We start from the raw sequence: 13,538 nt of genomic DNA, 5'->3' as shown, positions 1-13,538 counted from the left end.
ATCTCCGCAGAGGCAGATGCCCTTGTTCAGTCACTGGCAATACTCTTGGCAAGTGCCAATTTGTAGTTGACAACTTATTAGCAAGGGACCTTTCCACCACTGGCTTCATCTTGGTTTTTCCCAGCTGGGGCAAGAGGTTAGGAGACAGAGGTTGTATGAAAATGGCTGAAGTTGGGTTAAACAGCTAACAGCTATGGTGTGATCAGGAGTGTATCTTAATCCTGTTCCTGGTTACTGGGATTTCCCTAGTGATCCAGTGGCTAAGATTCCATGGCCCAGGTTCGATCCCACATGCCACAACTAAAAGTTTACATGTTGCAACTAAGATCCTGCATACCAGAAAGACCCCACATGCCACAACTAACACCCGGTGCAGTCAAATATATATATATATATATAAACAAAACATTAAAAAAAAAAAAAAGCCATTACTTCCTCTCTCTTCTAAAATGAGGGGTGATCAGATCAGGTAACCAGAACTACCTGAGGCCTAAATGTTTTATAAGGTGATGTCTGACATCCAGAAGGGCTACTTCCAGCATCCTCCCACGTCAAGTTCTTTTCCACAAATTTTATGTCGCTGTGCTGGGTTTTCCTTGCTTTGTACAGGCTTTCTCTAGTTGGGGTGAGCAGGAGCTGCTCTTGAGTTGTGGTGCACAGGTTCTCATTGTGGTGGCTTCTCTTACTGTGGCGCACTGGCTCCAGAGCACAGGCTTCGCGTTGCGGGGCACAGGCCTCGTTGTTGCGGCTCATAGGCCTCGTCGTTGTGGCGCACAGGCTTAGTTTAGTTGCTCTGTGGCATGTGGGATCGTCCCAGATGTGGCATGTGGGATCGTCCCAGATCAGAGATTAAACCCGAGACTCCTGCATTAGCAGGCGGACTCCTTACCACTGAGACACCAGGGAAGCCCTCAAGTTCTCTTTGTCAGGCCAACTGACTATCTCTCAGCTGTGCTACTCATACTCTTTTAACTGAAAAGTCAAACACGAATATTAATTCAGCAAGTCAAATTTTTATTTTGCACCTGTGAATTTATGGGAACAATGCCAAGGGATCAGAGGAAGAGGGAGGACAGATGCTTTTCGGATGTGGGGTCTCTGAACATCCATGGGAAGGCACACACACAGCTCATCTGTCTGCCCAGCCACCCAGGGAGGGAGGGTAGGAAGGATGAAGTGGGTCAGTTTTATCTTCTGGAGAAGCTTTTTCCAGAACCCAGTGGTTCCTCTGCATGGGAAGAACCTGGGATTTGAGCTGCACCACCTAGAGGGGCTTCTGAATCCAGGGAGAAGGTGAACTTCTGATTAGCTAGGTACCCTGGTCGGGTTTGCGTCAGCGAATTTGATACTCCCTCACAATATTTGGTGGGTACTGATCAGATGCATAGCCTCCCCATGGGTTTCAATTCTGTTACCCCTCTTTTGTCTTTCTTACTTATGATCTGATTTTACAGATAAAATATGCTAAATAGAACAGTTTTCTTCTTTTATACAAATATCTAAAGTGGGTGAGTTCATAACTTCCTCCCTTAATGGAACTGTTGGGCAAGAGTGCATAGGTGGGTAGGGCAAATGTACACAGAATCTGGCCCCTATGTGAAATTTTCTCCTCCCTTGTCCTTCAAGATACATATTTTCCCCTTTTCTGGCAAGGTCAACGCAAGAGGGAAACTATTTAGAAAACAAAGAGCTCCAATAGTTTATTTCTTGTTCAGGGTATAACCAAATTATTTTATTGTATTTACTGTTCCTGGGTATATAGATGCATCTACACAGGCACAGAAATCGTAACTGTAAAACTGTAACTATTTCGTTGGGTTTGTTATCTCCTGATGTGATAATGAAGTGACAAAGAGCAAAGGGTCTTGCATTCATTTGCCTGGCCTTACTGCCTGCTAATGGGACCTGACATATAAAACACAGGCCTGGTGGCTGGCTTTCTGACTCAGCCACCGATATACCACAGCTTCCATGCTTTTTCATCACGGAGCTGAGCCAACCTGGCCAGTCTTTCAGGATCAAGACGACGGTTTTCATTGCTTGAGGCTTCACTACCAGTGTCACTCCCAGTCCAGAACCCCAGGCTACGAACTTTAAAGGCTATCCTGCAGAGGATCCCCCACTCTGGGAACAGAAGCTTGAATCTGAGTTCTGCTTCCAATGGAACTCAGAGTAAGCTAAATCAACTTTGTACTAATTCATCTGAGAATGAGAAATATCAGCAGAACCTCAGGATTATCTAGTATTGTGGCTTAAATTGTCTTCCCACCCCCCATATTCATATTGAAGTCCTAACCCCAGTACCTCAGAATGTGACCTTATTTGGAAATAGAGTCATTGCAGATATAATTAAGATGGGAACAGTCTGGAATCAGTAGGGCAGGCCCTACTCCATATGACTATCTTTATAAAAAGGGGAAATTAGGAGACAGACACATACACAGGAACACCATGTAAAGGCGAAGGAAGAGATGGGGTGATGCTTCAACAAGACAAAGAACATCAACAACTGTCAGTAACCACTGAAGCTAACCGACAGGCAAGGAACAGATCCTTCCTTTACAAGAATCCAACCCTCCTGACACCTTGATCTTGGACTCCAGGCCTCTAAACTGAGATGATGAATTTCTGTTGTTCTGAGCCACCCAGCTTTTGGTACTTTGTTACAGCAGCCTTAAGGAATTAATACAACTGGCACACGAAGTTTATATATATATAAAGACTTCACCAAAGGTTCTGTTTCTCCTGCTCAGCTCATCCAGACAAAAGAACTTCTCATTCATGGGACCTGAGCTCTCCTTTATAGGACCTGAGCTCTCCTTTCCTAGATATGACACAATGGGGAAGGGAAAGTTAAGCGCCTTTCAAATGATGATGCTGTCACTTCTATCCCACAACCAAGTATACCAAGGACCTTCAGGGTACAAAGAAAGGACACTTTCTTTGTAGTGTGTGCCAACAAACAAATTAAAATGTGGGCTTAACGTGGGCTTTGCCTTGAATGAGCTCACAATTCCCAATAACCAGTCACCACCATAAAAGAAAGACTTCCCTTTGGCAAGCTATAAAGTCCCCCTCAAAGGCTTCTGAGCCTGGAAGGTCCATCTGATAATTCAGAGGTGCTCTTATGGACCAGATGGTGCCTGGGACACAGACTTCTGATGACGTGACATGGCTTGGTGTGCTTGGCCCTGCTGCCCTTGTGCCAACAGGTCCAGCCCCACCTTATTGTCTTTCTCCTAATCCATCACCCCACCTGCAGCTTCCAGCTGTCAGGTAGGGAGAAATTACCTCCAGACCTCAGGATGGGGTAGGAATTCAGACATGGCAGGAAGGGAGTGCACAGAAAGTTGGCAAGGGACAAACCCCTCAAAAGTTTCCTATGGTAGGGGGCACCCCAGTCCCTCCACCATGTGGGAAGCACTGAACGGGGTTCTCTTAGACCCGAAACACCGGGCAAGTCAAAGCTGGTGCTGACACACTCTCCTGGCTTTCGGCACAGCAGAGACAGAGCAAATACTTAACTGGCCACTATCTCGTTTCTACCTGAGAGTTAAAGGTCAGGAGGACGTGGTCTCTGTCCTGGGGAGGAGTCTGAAAATGGTCAGTACCAAGCACAAGTTGGATACATTCTACCCACGCTGGAGCCGCACGCAAAAATGTGTGCTAAGCCCCCGACTCAGTAGGAGTTCAGAGCCTGCTTGGACCGGCGCTTCATGTGCAGGCGCTGGTGGCGGAGGAGGTCAGAGTTCTGGGAAAAGCTTTTGACGCAGTACCTGCACTGAAAGGGCCGGGACTTGTCCATGTGAATGTTACTGCGGTGCCGGGCCAGGTGCTCAGGCCGCTGGAACACCTTCCCGCAATCACAGCACTGGCAGCGCAGCTTGGCCTTGCCCTTTGCCAGCAAGTCGTCAGAATCCCCACCCGTGGTCCCTGACGCCTCCTGTTCTTTCTTCTTCACTAACTCCAGTCCGTCTGGCTGCAAGTGGATCCGCCTGTGTGAGAGCAGGTGGGAGTTGAGGCGGAAGCTCTTCCCACAGGCACCGCACCTATAAGGTTTCTGGACCTCGTGGGTCTCCAGGTGCCCGTCTAGGTCCTCACTGTCACTGAACAGCTCCCCGCACACCGAGCACTCATGCGGCTTCTCCTGCTCCCTGCGGCTCCGCAGGTGTCGGATGAAGTTGACCCTCCAGCGGAAGATTTTGCCGCAGTTAGGGCACACATAGGACTTTTTAGAGGAGGTCTGCACCTCACCCGCTGCCTCAATGCCGCTCCGGTGGGAGATGGGGAGGCTGTGCTGCTTCTCTGTGGGGCTCCGCGGCTCCTCTGTGCAGTAGGGGCCAAGCTGGGAGTCTTCATCTCCGGAGCTGGACAGCACAATCTCGATTGTCACCTCCTCATCCAGGTTGTTCTCGGGGAATGGTGCATCACCTCCCACTACCAGAAAGCAACGAGGTGGTCAGTGATGCTGCCCAGGCCACATCTGAGCCCCTGCAAACCCTACCCAAGAAGGTTCTGCGTGGGTCCAGAAACCCACATTTTTGTAAGGAATCTTCCCCTGCAGGCATCTCTGTGGTATGTTTTGTGAGAAGGAATCCCTTAGCACGGGCCACACTGCTAACCCATTCTGCATACCTCTTTCTTCTCTCACTTCCCTACTTTTTTCTCCTAAATCCCCAGACCCAGTCCTTTTATTTATTTCTTTTCTAGCCACTGAGATCCCTCCAAGCTCTAAGACTTTGTATGTATCCGTGTAAGCCTTGACCATTTACACATCACTTAACTCTGCCTTTCTTAATCAGACAAAGGAAAAACCGTCAGGGTGCATTAAACGCCTTGAGACAGAGAAGGGTCCTATATTCTATAAACAGTGACAGGAGGCTGCCAGCTACCATATGCTAGGCACTTAAATTCCTCAGGGGCTGTACAAGACTTCTGACATGCACAAGCCCATTTGATCCTGGACACAAGCCAGTGATGTACTACTTGCCATTATAAACATAGGCAAACTCAGGTCATGTGCTTAAGGGCTCAGGGCTAGTGATATTGAGCCCTTCTGTGATGGTAGGTATGCTCAAAGGCCCCAGATTACCCAAGGTCATCTCTCCGTCTCAGTATCATATCAGAGGCCAACCAACAGCCACTAGTGGTAATGCATAAAGATGCACTGGACTTTATAAACTAACTGAAGCTGGCTCAAAGGATCTTGAGTCCGTGATGTTGGAAAGATGTACTGTGGGTAAGAGCTGGGTGGGCAGTGGGGACCCTGAGAGGAGGTCCTTGCCTGCAGCCCAGAGCTCATTACATAGCTCTCCTTACAGTTGTTTCCTCATTTTTGTGAAATGAGGGGCTCAGGTCTAAAATAGGGGTGGGGGATAGTGGTGCCAGGTCCTCTGAGACAATAATAGGAATATGGTTATTCTGGACTTAATTGCTGGAAGGAGGAGAGTTGTGGCAGCTTAGGGAAGTGAGGGCAGGTGAAACTGGACAGAACATAGCAGGAAGACCCAATACCAGAGTAAGTAGGAGAGACACTGTGCAGTGGAAGAGTCTATGCGAGTATTTACCCATACATCAGAGCACAAGTGTGTGGGGACCGGGTACAATGTGAAGTGGGAAGGAAAGAGATGAAGATTTAGAAAATTTTCAGTCTATCTATCCTGCAAAAAATGAGAAAGTATGCTCTAGAGAGAATGCCAAGTGTGTGGCAGGACAACCACGGATCCTATTGACCATCTAAGAAGCCAAGAGTGGAGATGAGATAATCCAGGAATGGTCTGTAGAGGACCCTCTTGTCCGATGGCCTGGACCCTTGTAAATTTCATGGGAGGCCAACAGTGTTTCTGAAAATATCCATCTTGGAATAAAAAGGAAAGAGGATGAATTAAAGGAAGGCTTTCAGACAGTCCACGGGGTCAAAGAGTTGGACAAGACTGAGCGACTAACACTACTACCTCTATCAAACTTCTAGAACTAATAGAGCTATCTGGATGCAAACATGGATTGTCCTTGAAAGAAGAGGAAGACAGCCCCAAAGGCAGTTCAGAGGTTGACAGAACTGTCACTGCATCCACAGGCTCATATGGTGGACAGAGCACTGAGCCAAAGATGAATCTCGAACCCTAAAATCTAATGGAATTTGCCCTGTTAGGATTCAGACTTTCTTGGGAACCATCAGTCTTTCTTCTTAGATGATATTTAGATTAAATTATGGGTTTAGAGCTGATGCTGGAATAGATTAAGGGATGTTGGGATAGAGTGGATGTATTTTGCATATGAGAAGTATGGATTATGGGAGAACAGAGAGTGAAGGGGAACAAGAAGTATGGATTATGGGGGAACAGAGGGTGAAGTATTATAGGCTGAATTTCACCCTCCTAAAAATAGATGATGAAATCTTAACCCCTAGTAATCAAGAATGTGACTCTATTTGGAGATCTGATCTTTCAAGAGATAATATGCAAGAGACCTCTTGGTAGGAGAGAGATGACCATGCGAAGATACAGGGAGAAGACAGCTGTCTGCAAGCCAAGAGGAGAGGCCGCAGGTGAAACCTCTCTACTGAAAACTTGATCTCAATCCTCTAAGCCTCCACAGTGTTGAGAAAATAAATTTATGTTGTTTGAGCCTCCCAGTCTGTGGTACTTTACTATATCATTCCTAGGAGACTAATACAGTACATATGGGATTCGTGCATGTGTGCTAAGTCACTTCAGTAGTGTCCGACTCTTTGCAACACTGTGGACGGTAGCCTACCAGGCTCCTCTGTCCATGTGATTTTTCAGGCAAGAATACTGGAGTGGGTTGCCATGTCCTCCTTCAGGGGATCTTCTAAGCTCAGGGACTGAACCTGCGTGCATTGGCAGATGGTTTCCTTATCACTAGTGCCACCTGGGAAGCCCACATATGGGATGACAGTCCCCTGAAACCAGATGAAGTAACTAAAAATGGATGCATAGTTTCTAAAAAGGGGGAAATAATTCAACAATAATGTTGCTGTGTGCCACTGACACAACAGTGTAAAGAATTTCTAGTAGATGAGATGAGACTTACAGAGATGTGTCCCTAACACTGCAGAGAAAGAGTAACACTAGGGATGTCTTAGCTTGGCACTGAGATAAATATGGGTGATGGGGGAAGGTGCAGGGCAAGAGAGAAGCTAAACTGTTAGGATAACAGTAGAGAAAACAGGGAAAATTTATTGGTTGTAAGTGCTTTTACCTGTATTGTATCAATCTTCAACAATAACCCTAAGGTAGACTTGACTATTATCTCTGTCTTACAGGAGAAAAATTTAAAACAGAAAAAATAGCCCAAGGGTCAGGGGAACTGCGCTTTACTGGGGGTGGGGGTAGGGGTGTGTACTAAGATTACGACCATGCTCTTCCAAGGCCAGGGAACAAAGGCTGCTTTGCACTTTTAAGAGCAAAAAACTCATGACCAGGTTGATGGCTATCTCCTCAAGAAGGGCAAGCTGTGGCCTGGGAATAAATCATTCCCTGTCAGCTGGAGGTGCTAAGGAGAGAGGCAGGAGGATAGGAAGCTAAATAAGCAGATAAAGACACCGTAACAAATATATCCTTATAACATTAAAACGGGGAGGCTTTCTTAAGCAAGATACACAAAAAAAGATGAATAATTGTATTTACATATATTTTTTAAAAGAACATTTATGTGCAGACTTCCCTGGTAGTCCAGTGGTTAAGAATCCATCTGCTAATGTGGGGGACACAGGTTTGACTCCTTCCCCAGGAAGATCCCACATGCTGTCACATGCTAATCCCATGTGCCACAGCTACTGAAGCCTGAGTGCCTAGAGCCCATGCTCCACAACAAGAAAGGCCACCACAATGAGAAGCCCATGCACCACAATGATGAATAGCCCCCTGCTCACTGTAACTAGAGAAAGCTGGCAAGCAGCAACAAAGACCCAGTGCAGTCAAAAATAAATAAATAAAATTTAAAAATTATGTGCTAAAAGACACATAAAGTCAAAAAGTAGTAAGAATTATGTACAGATAATTAGGACAGGGTTTCCCCAGTGGCTCTGCAATAAAGAATCCACCTGCAATGCAAGAGACACAGGAGATGCGGGACAGATCTTGGGTCGGGAAGATCCCCTCAAGGGGGGCATGGCAACCCACACCAGTATTCTTGCCTGGAGAATCCCACGGGCAGAGGAGCCTGGCGAGCTACAGTCCATGGGGTCGCAAAGAGTTGGAGACAACTGAAGCGATTGAGCATGCATGTGTGCACTTAGGAGGCAATTCACGGAAAAAGCAAGCAGATGCAGAATAAAGAGCACGGGGTCTGGAGCCTAATCACATGGGTTCAGCTCCTCAGTCTGATACTATGGGCCAAGGATTTGTGTCCTTCCAAAATTTGTATGTTGAAGCACTAATTCCCAGTGTGATGGTATGTAAAATGGGGTCTTTGGAAGGTAATTAGGTTTAAATGAGATCTTGAAGGTGGGATTAGTACTTTTATAAGAAGAGGAGACAAGAGTTCTGTGTATCAAGGAAAGGTCATGTGACCACATTACGGAGAAGGAAGCCAACTACAAGACAGGAAGAGTCCTCACCACACACTGAATCTGCTGCTGACCTGATCTCAGACTTCTCAACCTCCACAACTGTGAGAAATAAATTTACACTGTTTAACAGAACATATCTCTTTGGTATTCTGATCTAGTAGCCTGTGCTGACTAAGATGGTATCTATCTCAGAAGGTGCATAAAGATACATGAATATAATCACATAAAGACCTTATACTGGTGTAGTGCTTGGGACACAAAGACACAGAGCTTACCAAATGTGAAGGGGGAGGGGCAAAAATGAAGAAAAAAGAAAAGGACCAAAGAGTATTCACTAGGCAATTCACAGAAAAAACACAATAAACAAGAAAAGATATTCAGTCTCAGTGGTAGCATTATAATGTGCTGGCTGGACTGACACAAATGGAACTGGTTGGAAGGGTCCTTTGTGAGCGTGGAGGTGGCTATGCAGACCGTTCACCTGCTGTGAGAAGGTGTGGGAGGAACTACCAAAATAAAAACAATGCCTGTTCTGTGCACTCTATCATCTCGCACTGATCTTAGATAGATAGCAACCCTTAGCTTCCTGCCATTTCAAAATAGATTCGGTATCAGAGATCAGCAATGCGAGAGTGAAAACTCCCTGTGGTAATGAAAATCCACATTCTATAAGTATGCTGCCAGGGCTGAGACCTCCTGTGAGTAGGCAGAAGCAGAGAGGATTCAAACTTCATCTTGAGAATCAAGCTGAACTGGGAATAAGCCACACAGGGATGATCACCCTCGGCATGCAGAAGCAGGCTCCTCAGAAAACCAGGGCATCAAAGCTTGTGGGGAGGGAGTACTGTCAACCTAGATCTGCTGAAGATTTACAAAAGCAGAAAATCCCTTGAGTCTACACAGGATAGGGGGTGAATACAAATGACTGTGAACTCTGCATGATACTAGGTGGAAATACCAGAATATCATGCAAATCTTGCCTCCAAAAGGTTTCAAATTGTGCATGAGTCACTGTATTTGCAAAAAACCCTCTGAGACACAGTGGATTTAAGTAAGGACTGGATATTCAGAGTCTAAATGTTGCCAGGCACACTTTCCAGTGGTCCTCCTTTTAGCATTCTGCTAACCTGTTCTTTAATTGCAGCACTGTCCAGGGACTCTGGTCTTTATGCTCAGAGAAGAAATACACAGACCATGTGTCCAAAAGCACTATGTCAGCACCCTGCCTCAACCAACCCACAAGAGAAAGGCACGGAGGGGAGAGCCTCAGATTGGGAGTCAGCTGGAAAAGATCCTAGAAAAACAAAACTAGGGCAAGCAGCCTCAGGCACTCTTAGGAACTGTCAGCAGAAATTTCAGAAAGTTCAATTCCTGAACCTACACCACCCACCCCACCACCAGCACAGATGTATACACATACACAACACACATGCATGCACATATGCGATACGCACAATTTCACACACACAACACAGCAGACATTATATAAACATATATGTACCACATACATAAATGCCCGCAGGCATGCTCACATGTATACAACACATGCCATATACCCTACACATGTGCACACTCACACACGATACACCAAACACACTACATACATATACAGCATGCATGCTGTTACCACATTCACGCACACACACACAGATGCACATGTACACATCATGTCCCCATGCTACACGCACACACAGATACACACTCAAGCCACATAGCACACACAAGTGCACCCACCCCCACACCCTCCTAAGAATCCCTTTACCTGGGCAGGTGCTTTGAGGGAGCGCTGTCTGCTGGCTTGTCTGGAACTCTGGCACCTGCAGCTCATCCCGCTTTCTTCTTTCTTCTACCTGGAATGGCTGGAGACTTGGAAAGTCTTTCCAGAGAAGAAAATGAAAAATTCATTTTTCCTGCTGCTGCAGCACTACCTGGAATAGGCATCTTAAGAGATGCCAGGCTATGATGCGAGAGCAGGCCTAGGCTCTCTCTCAGGGCAGTCACTCAGTAAATTAATGTCTGATGAGCAAATGAATCTGCAGGCAAAATGGGCCAACACCATGAACACGGGTTTTGAAGCTAGACAGAATGAACGTGGATCTGGGTTCTGCCCCACCCACTGGACTGTGGACAAGCAACTGCCATCCATGCTGTCCTCTTCACTTTCTGTGGTGGGATTTGAGTACTCCACGCAGCCACTGCATAAACACAGTCTGGACAGTCTGCTGGGCAGAGATGGGATGGGAAACTGAGCACACCAGAGGACCTGGCTGCTTGTTCCAGGTGGGGGTGGCAAGTGAAATACTGATCTGCTCTGTGCCAGCTCAGTCCCAAGAAAAAGGAGGCCTGGGGGTACTGTTGGCACGGTACAAAGCTTTTCCCCTGAAGAAGCAGGAATCTTAAGGCATTAAAGCACTGTGGTTACAAACACAAGCTCTGGTGACACGGAATGCTGGGGGTGGGGGTAGGGGGTGGTTGAGCTGTGGCCGTCAACCAAACCCCAGCACCTCTCCAAGCCTCAGTTTCCTTACACTACCTGCAGTATGTGGCTGGAAGAAGACAGGTGAGGCATCCAGAGGCACTGTGCCCAGTGCCCAGCCAAGAGGTGTGGCATGCCCTCCTCCTCTCCTACCTGATTTTTGGAGAGTATCTGACCTCACTTATAAAGGGGTCACTGCGTTGTTACCACAAGCCAGGTGTTACTTGCAGTGGAGGAGAAAGATATTTCTATTATATCCTAGTTCCTGGTTGAAAGAGGGCGATCCCCACACCTGGGAAAACTGACATACCACATTCTTTCTGTAAGGAATGAGGGATGAGGCAGGACTCATTCTACCAAGACATGGTCCAGGGGTGACAGAGGGCTCAGAGAGTGGCAGGAGGAACAGGCCTGCCTCTGGCCGGCAGCAGCCTTTCATTCCACTGAGTTCTGGTATCATTCCTCACCCAAGTAGGAGACCTGGGACATGTCCTTCCCCTGGAAGTCCTGCAACTCTGGAACACGTGGCTCATTCTCTTCTCCCTGGGAGAGATCCAGCTGGGCAGCTGCATCATCTATTCACAGAAAAGGGAAGGATATGCATCCATCAGGCCTCTGTTCCCACAGGAAACCAGGGTAGGAGGACAGTGGTGACTCTGAGACAGGTAGAGGAGAGAGAAGTTGGAGGGACACACAACACACCAAGAACACCAACAGGGGCCATGCAGGGAAAGTGGAAGGACCAGGGCAAGCAGGGAGAGGGCAGGGGAGGGGGACACTAAAGGGGAAGTTGTGGGCTTGGGATAACTCTTTCAGGCCTATCAGACAACCAGCAATGAAAAGAATCATAGTAAGAATGATAGAAGCAGAGCAAATGCAAGGGATACAAGTTGTTTGGTTGTGTATGTAAAACAGTCAGGTAACAAGCCTAACTTTCATGTGATAGCACCAGGCAATGGTTAATTTGCAGTGGCTTTGGCACCACTGTGCACAGGTGCCTCCCATTAGGGTGTGGGGGTGAACAGTGAGGTAAGATGTGGACCCCCAGGTCCCTGGTCTCAGGAGAGAGCTGAGTTAAGTCTTACTTGGAGGCAGTGAGACCCCACAGTCTTCTCCAATGATGAACTCTCCATAGAAGCCAGTCTGGGCAGGGTCTAGAAGGGACCAGTCCTCTTCTGAGAAGCAGAAGATCATATCCTTGAAAGGAGAAACCCGGTTCTGAAACCACAGAACAAGTACACCTCAATCCAGGCACAAGCTAGGGGAGGGATGTGGGAAGGAAGATGAGTCTGAGGCAGAGCCCCTAGCAATATATACAGCTGGGAGAAAGACAAAGCAGAGAGGCTGCTCCAGAGCTCAGTCTCCCCAATTCTAGCCTGAGATCAACCCTCAGATGTATATGGTTTGGCAGAACCCAAACAGTGGATATCTCACAGGGTGGCTGTGTAAGACAGGTCTTCTTACACAGTGCTGGAGAGGCTGCATATCTACAACCCTGAGCAGGCAAATGCAGAATGTCCCCAAATGATCAATGTAATGCAGAGATCCCAGTTCTAGAGTTTATTCTGCACGTGTGCAGCATGAGGGCTATATGTGCTCCTCTGCTGCAGCACTGGTGATGATAGTTAAATTTATGCTCAACAGAAGACTGTTTATGGACGCTGCAAAATATCCTCTAAGGCATAATCACCAGTATTAGAAAAAAATAAGAGCTTATCTGTCCCAAGTAGGAAGCCCTCCAAGGTGTATTGTTATATGAAAAAAGCATCTGTGCAAAGATGGTCTAGATTCCACCTAGAAGTCTTCACCATTGGCTGCTTCTGTAGAGTGAGCTAGGACTTCCCAGATAAGTGTAATATTGAGACTTTTCTTATACTTTGTGTCATGAACCATGGAAATGAATCAAAAATTAACTTTGATTTGTGACATGATGGCACATCCACATAATATCAGGAGACCATAAAAATAAAGAAGTCATTTACAATATGGAATTACAGTTCTTTGCCAGTTAGAGCATGATGCTAGGTTCTCAAATTTCCTGTAAATACTGATATAACAATAGATTAATGGCAAATGTAAATGTCACTGAAAAATTACTCATTTTGTTTGTAGTAATCTGGAACCTCGATCATTTGACAGAATATTTGGGAGATGTAAAATGTGAAAGATGGACAATTACTGGTCTAGTTGACATTTCTGTTTGTACCTTCTAATTCCAGAACAGAAATACATAAATACATTTCTACTAAGCATGTCACTATATATTGGTTTAACGTGTACATATTTTCTGCAAAGGGTTTTAATCACAAAGCATTTAAAATAAAATTCTATTTGGGGTTTTTTAAAAAAGCCCTTTATAAATTTAATTGGCAAAGACTTCAAAATATTACCAGTTATTGCCATATGGTTGCCCTGGGGCCAGGTGCCAGGAGGAAGGGGCATGGGGAAGGCTGGGCAAGGAGAATTTTTGTTAGTTTTCTGTTTTTGACCATGTGGTATGTGGGATTTTAATTGCCTGAACAGGGACTG

At 46.3% G+C, this 13,538-nt stretch overlaps 1 protein-coding gene across 2 annotated transcripts in view; it reads right to left on the bottom strand.

Moving 5' to 3' along the window:
• Nucleotides 1-993: 993 nt before the first annotated feature.
• Nucleotides 994-13,538, bottom strand: part of ZNF496 (zinc finger protein 496) — a 30,294-nt gene continuing 17,749 nt past the window's right edge. Inside the window, exons 5-8 of one of the 2 annotated variants that reach the window (XM_055429210.2) lie at nt 12,095-12,227; nt 11,477-11,584; nt 10,296-10,409; nt 994-4,437 (exon numbers count right to left, since the gene is read on the bottom strand). In XM_055429210.2, the coding sequence (XP_055285185.1) occupies nt 3,680-4,437; nt 10,296-10,409; nt 11,477-11,584; nt 12,095-12,227 (1,113 nt within the window). In that variant the 3' untranslated portion in view covers nt 994-3,679. The remainder of the gene's footprint in view (nt 4,438-10,295; nt 10,410-11,476; nt 11,585-12,094; nt 12,228-13,538) is intronic. The other variant, XM_055429211.2, reaches the window with a different exon arrangement.

Source organism: Moschus berezovskii, chromosome 8 (assembly GCF_049115385.1).
Source record: "Moschus berezovskii isolate FMDL1 chromosome 8, NW_MosBer_1.0, whole genome shotgun sequence".
Lineage (NCBI taxonomy): Eukaryota > Metazoa > Chordata > Mammalia > Artiodactyla > Moschidae > Moschus > Moschus berezovskii.
The sequence above is the reverse complement of the archived record's forward strand: the minus strand, read 5'-3'. Positions and strand labels throughout refer to the sequence as shown.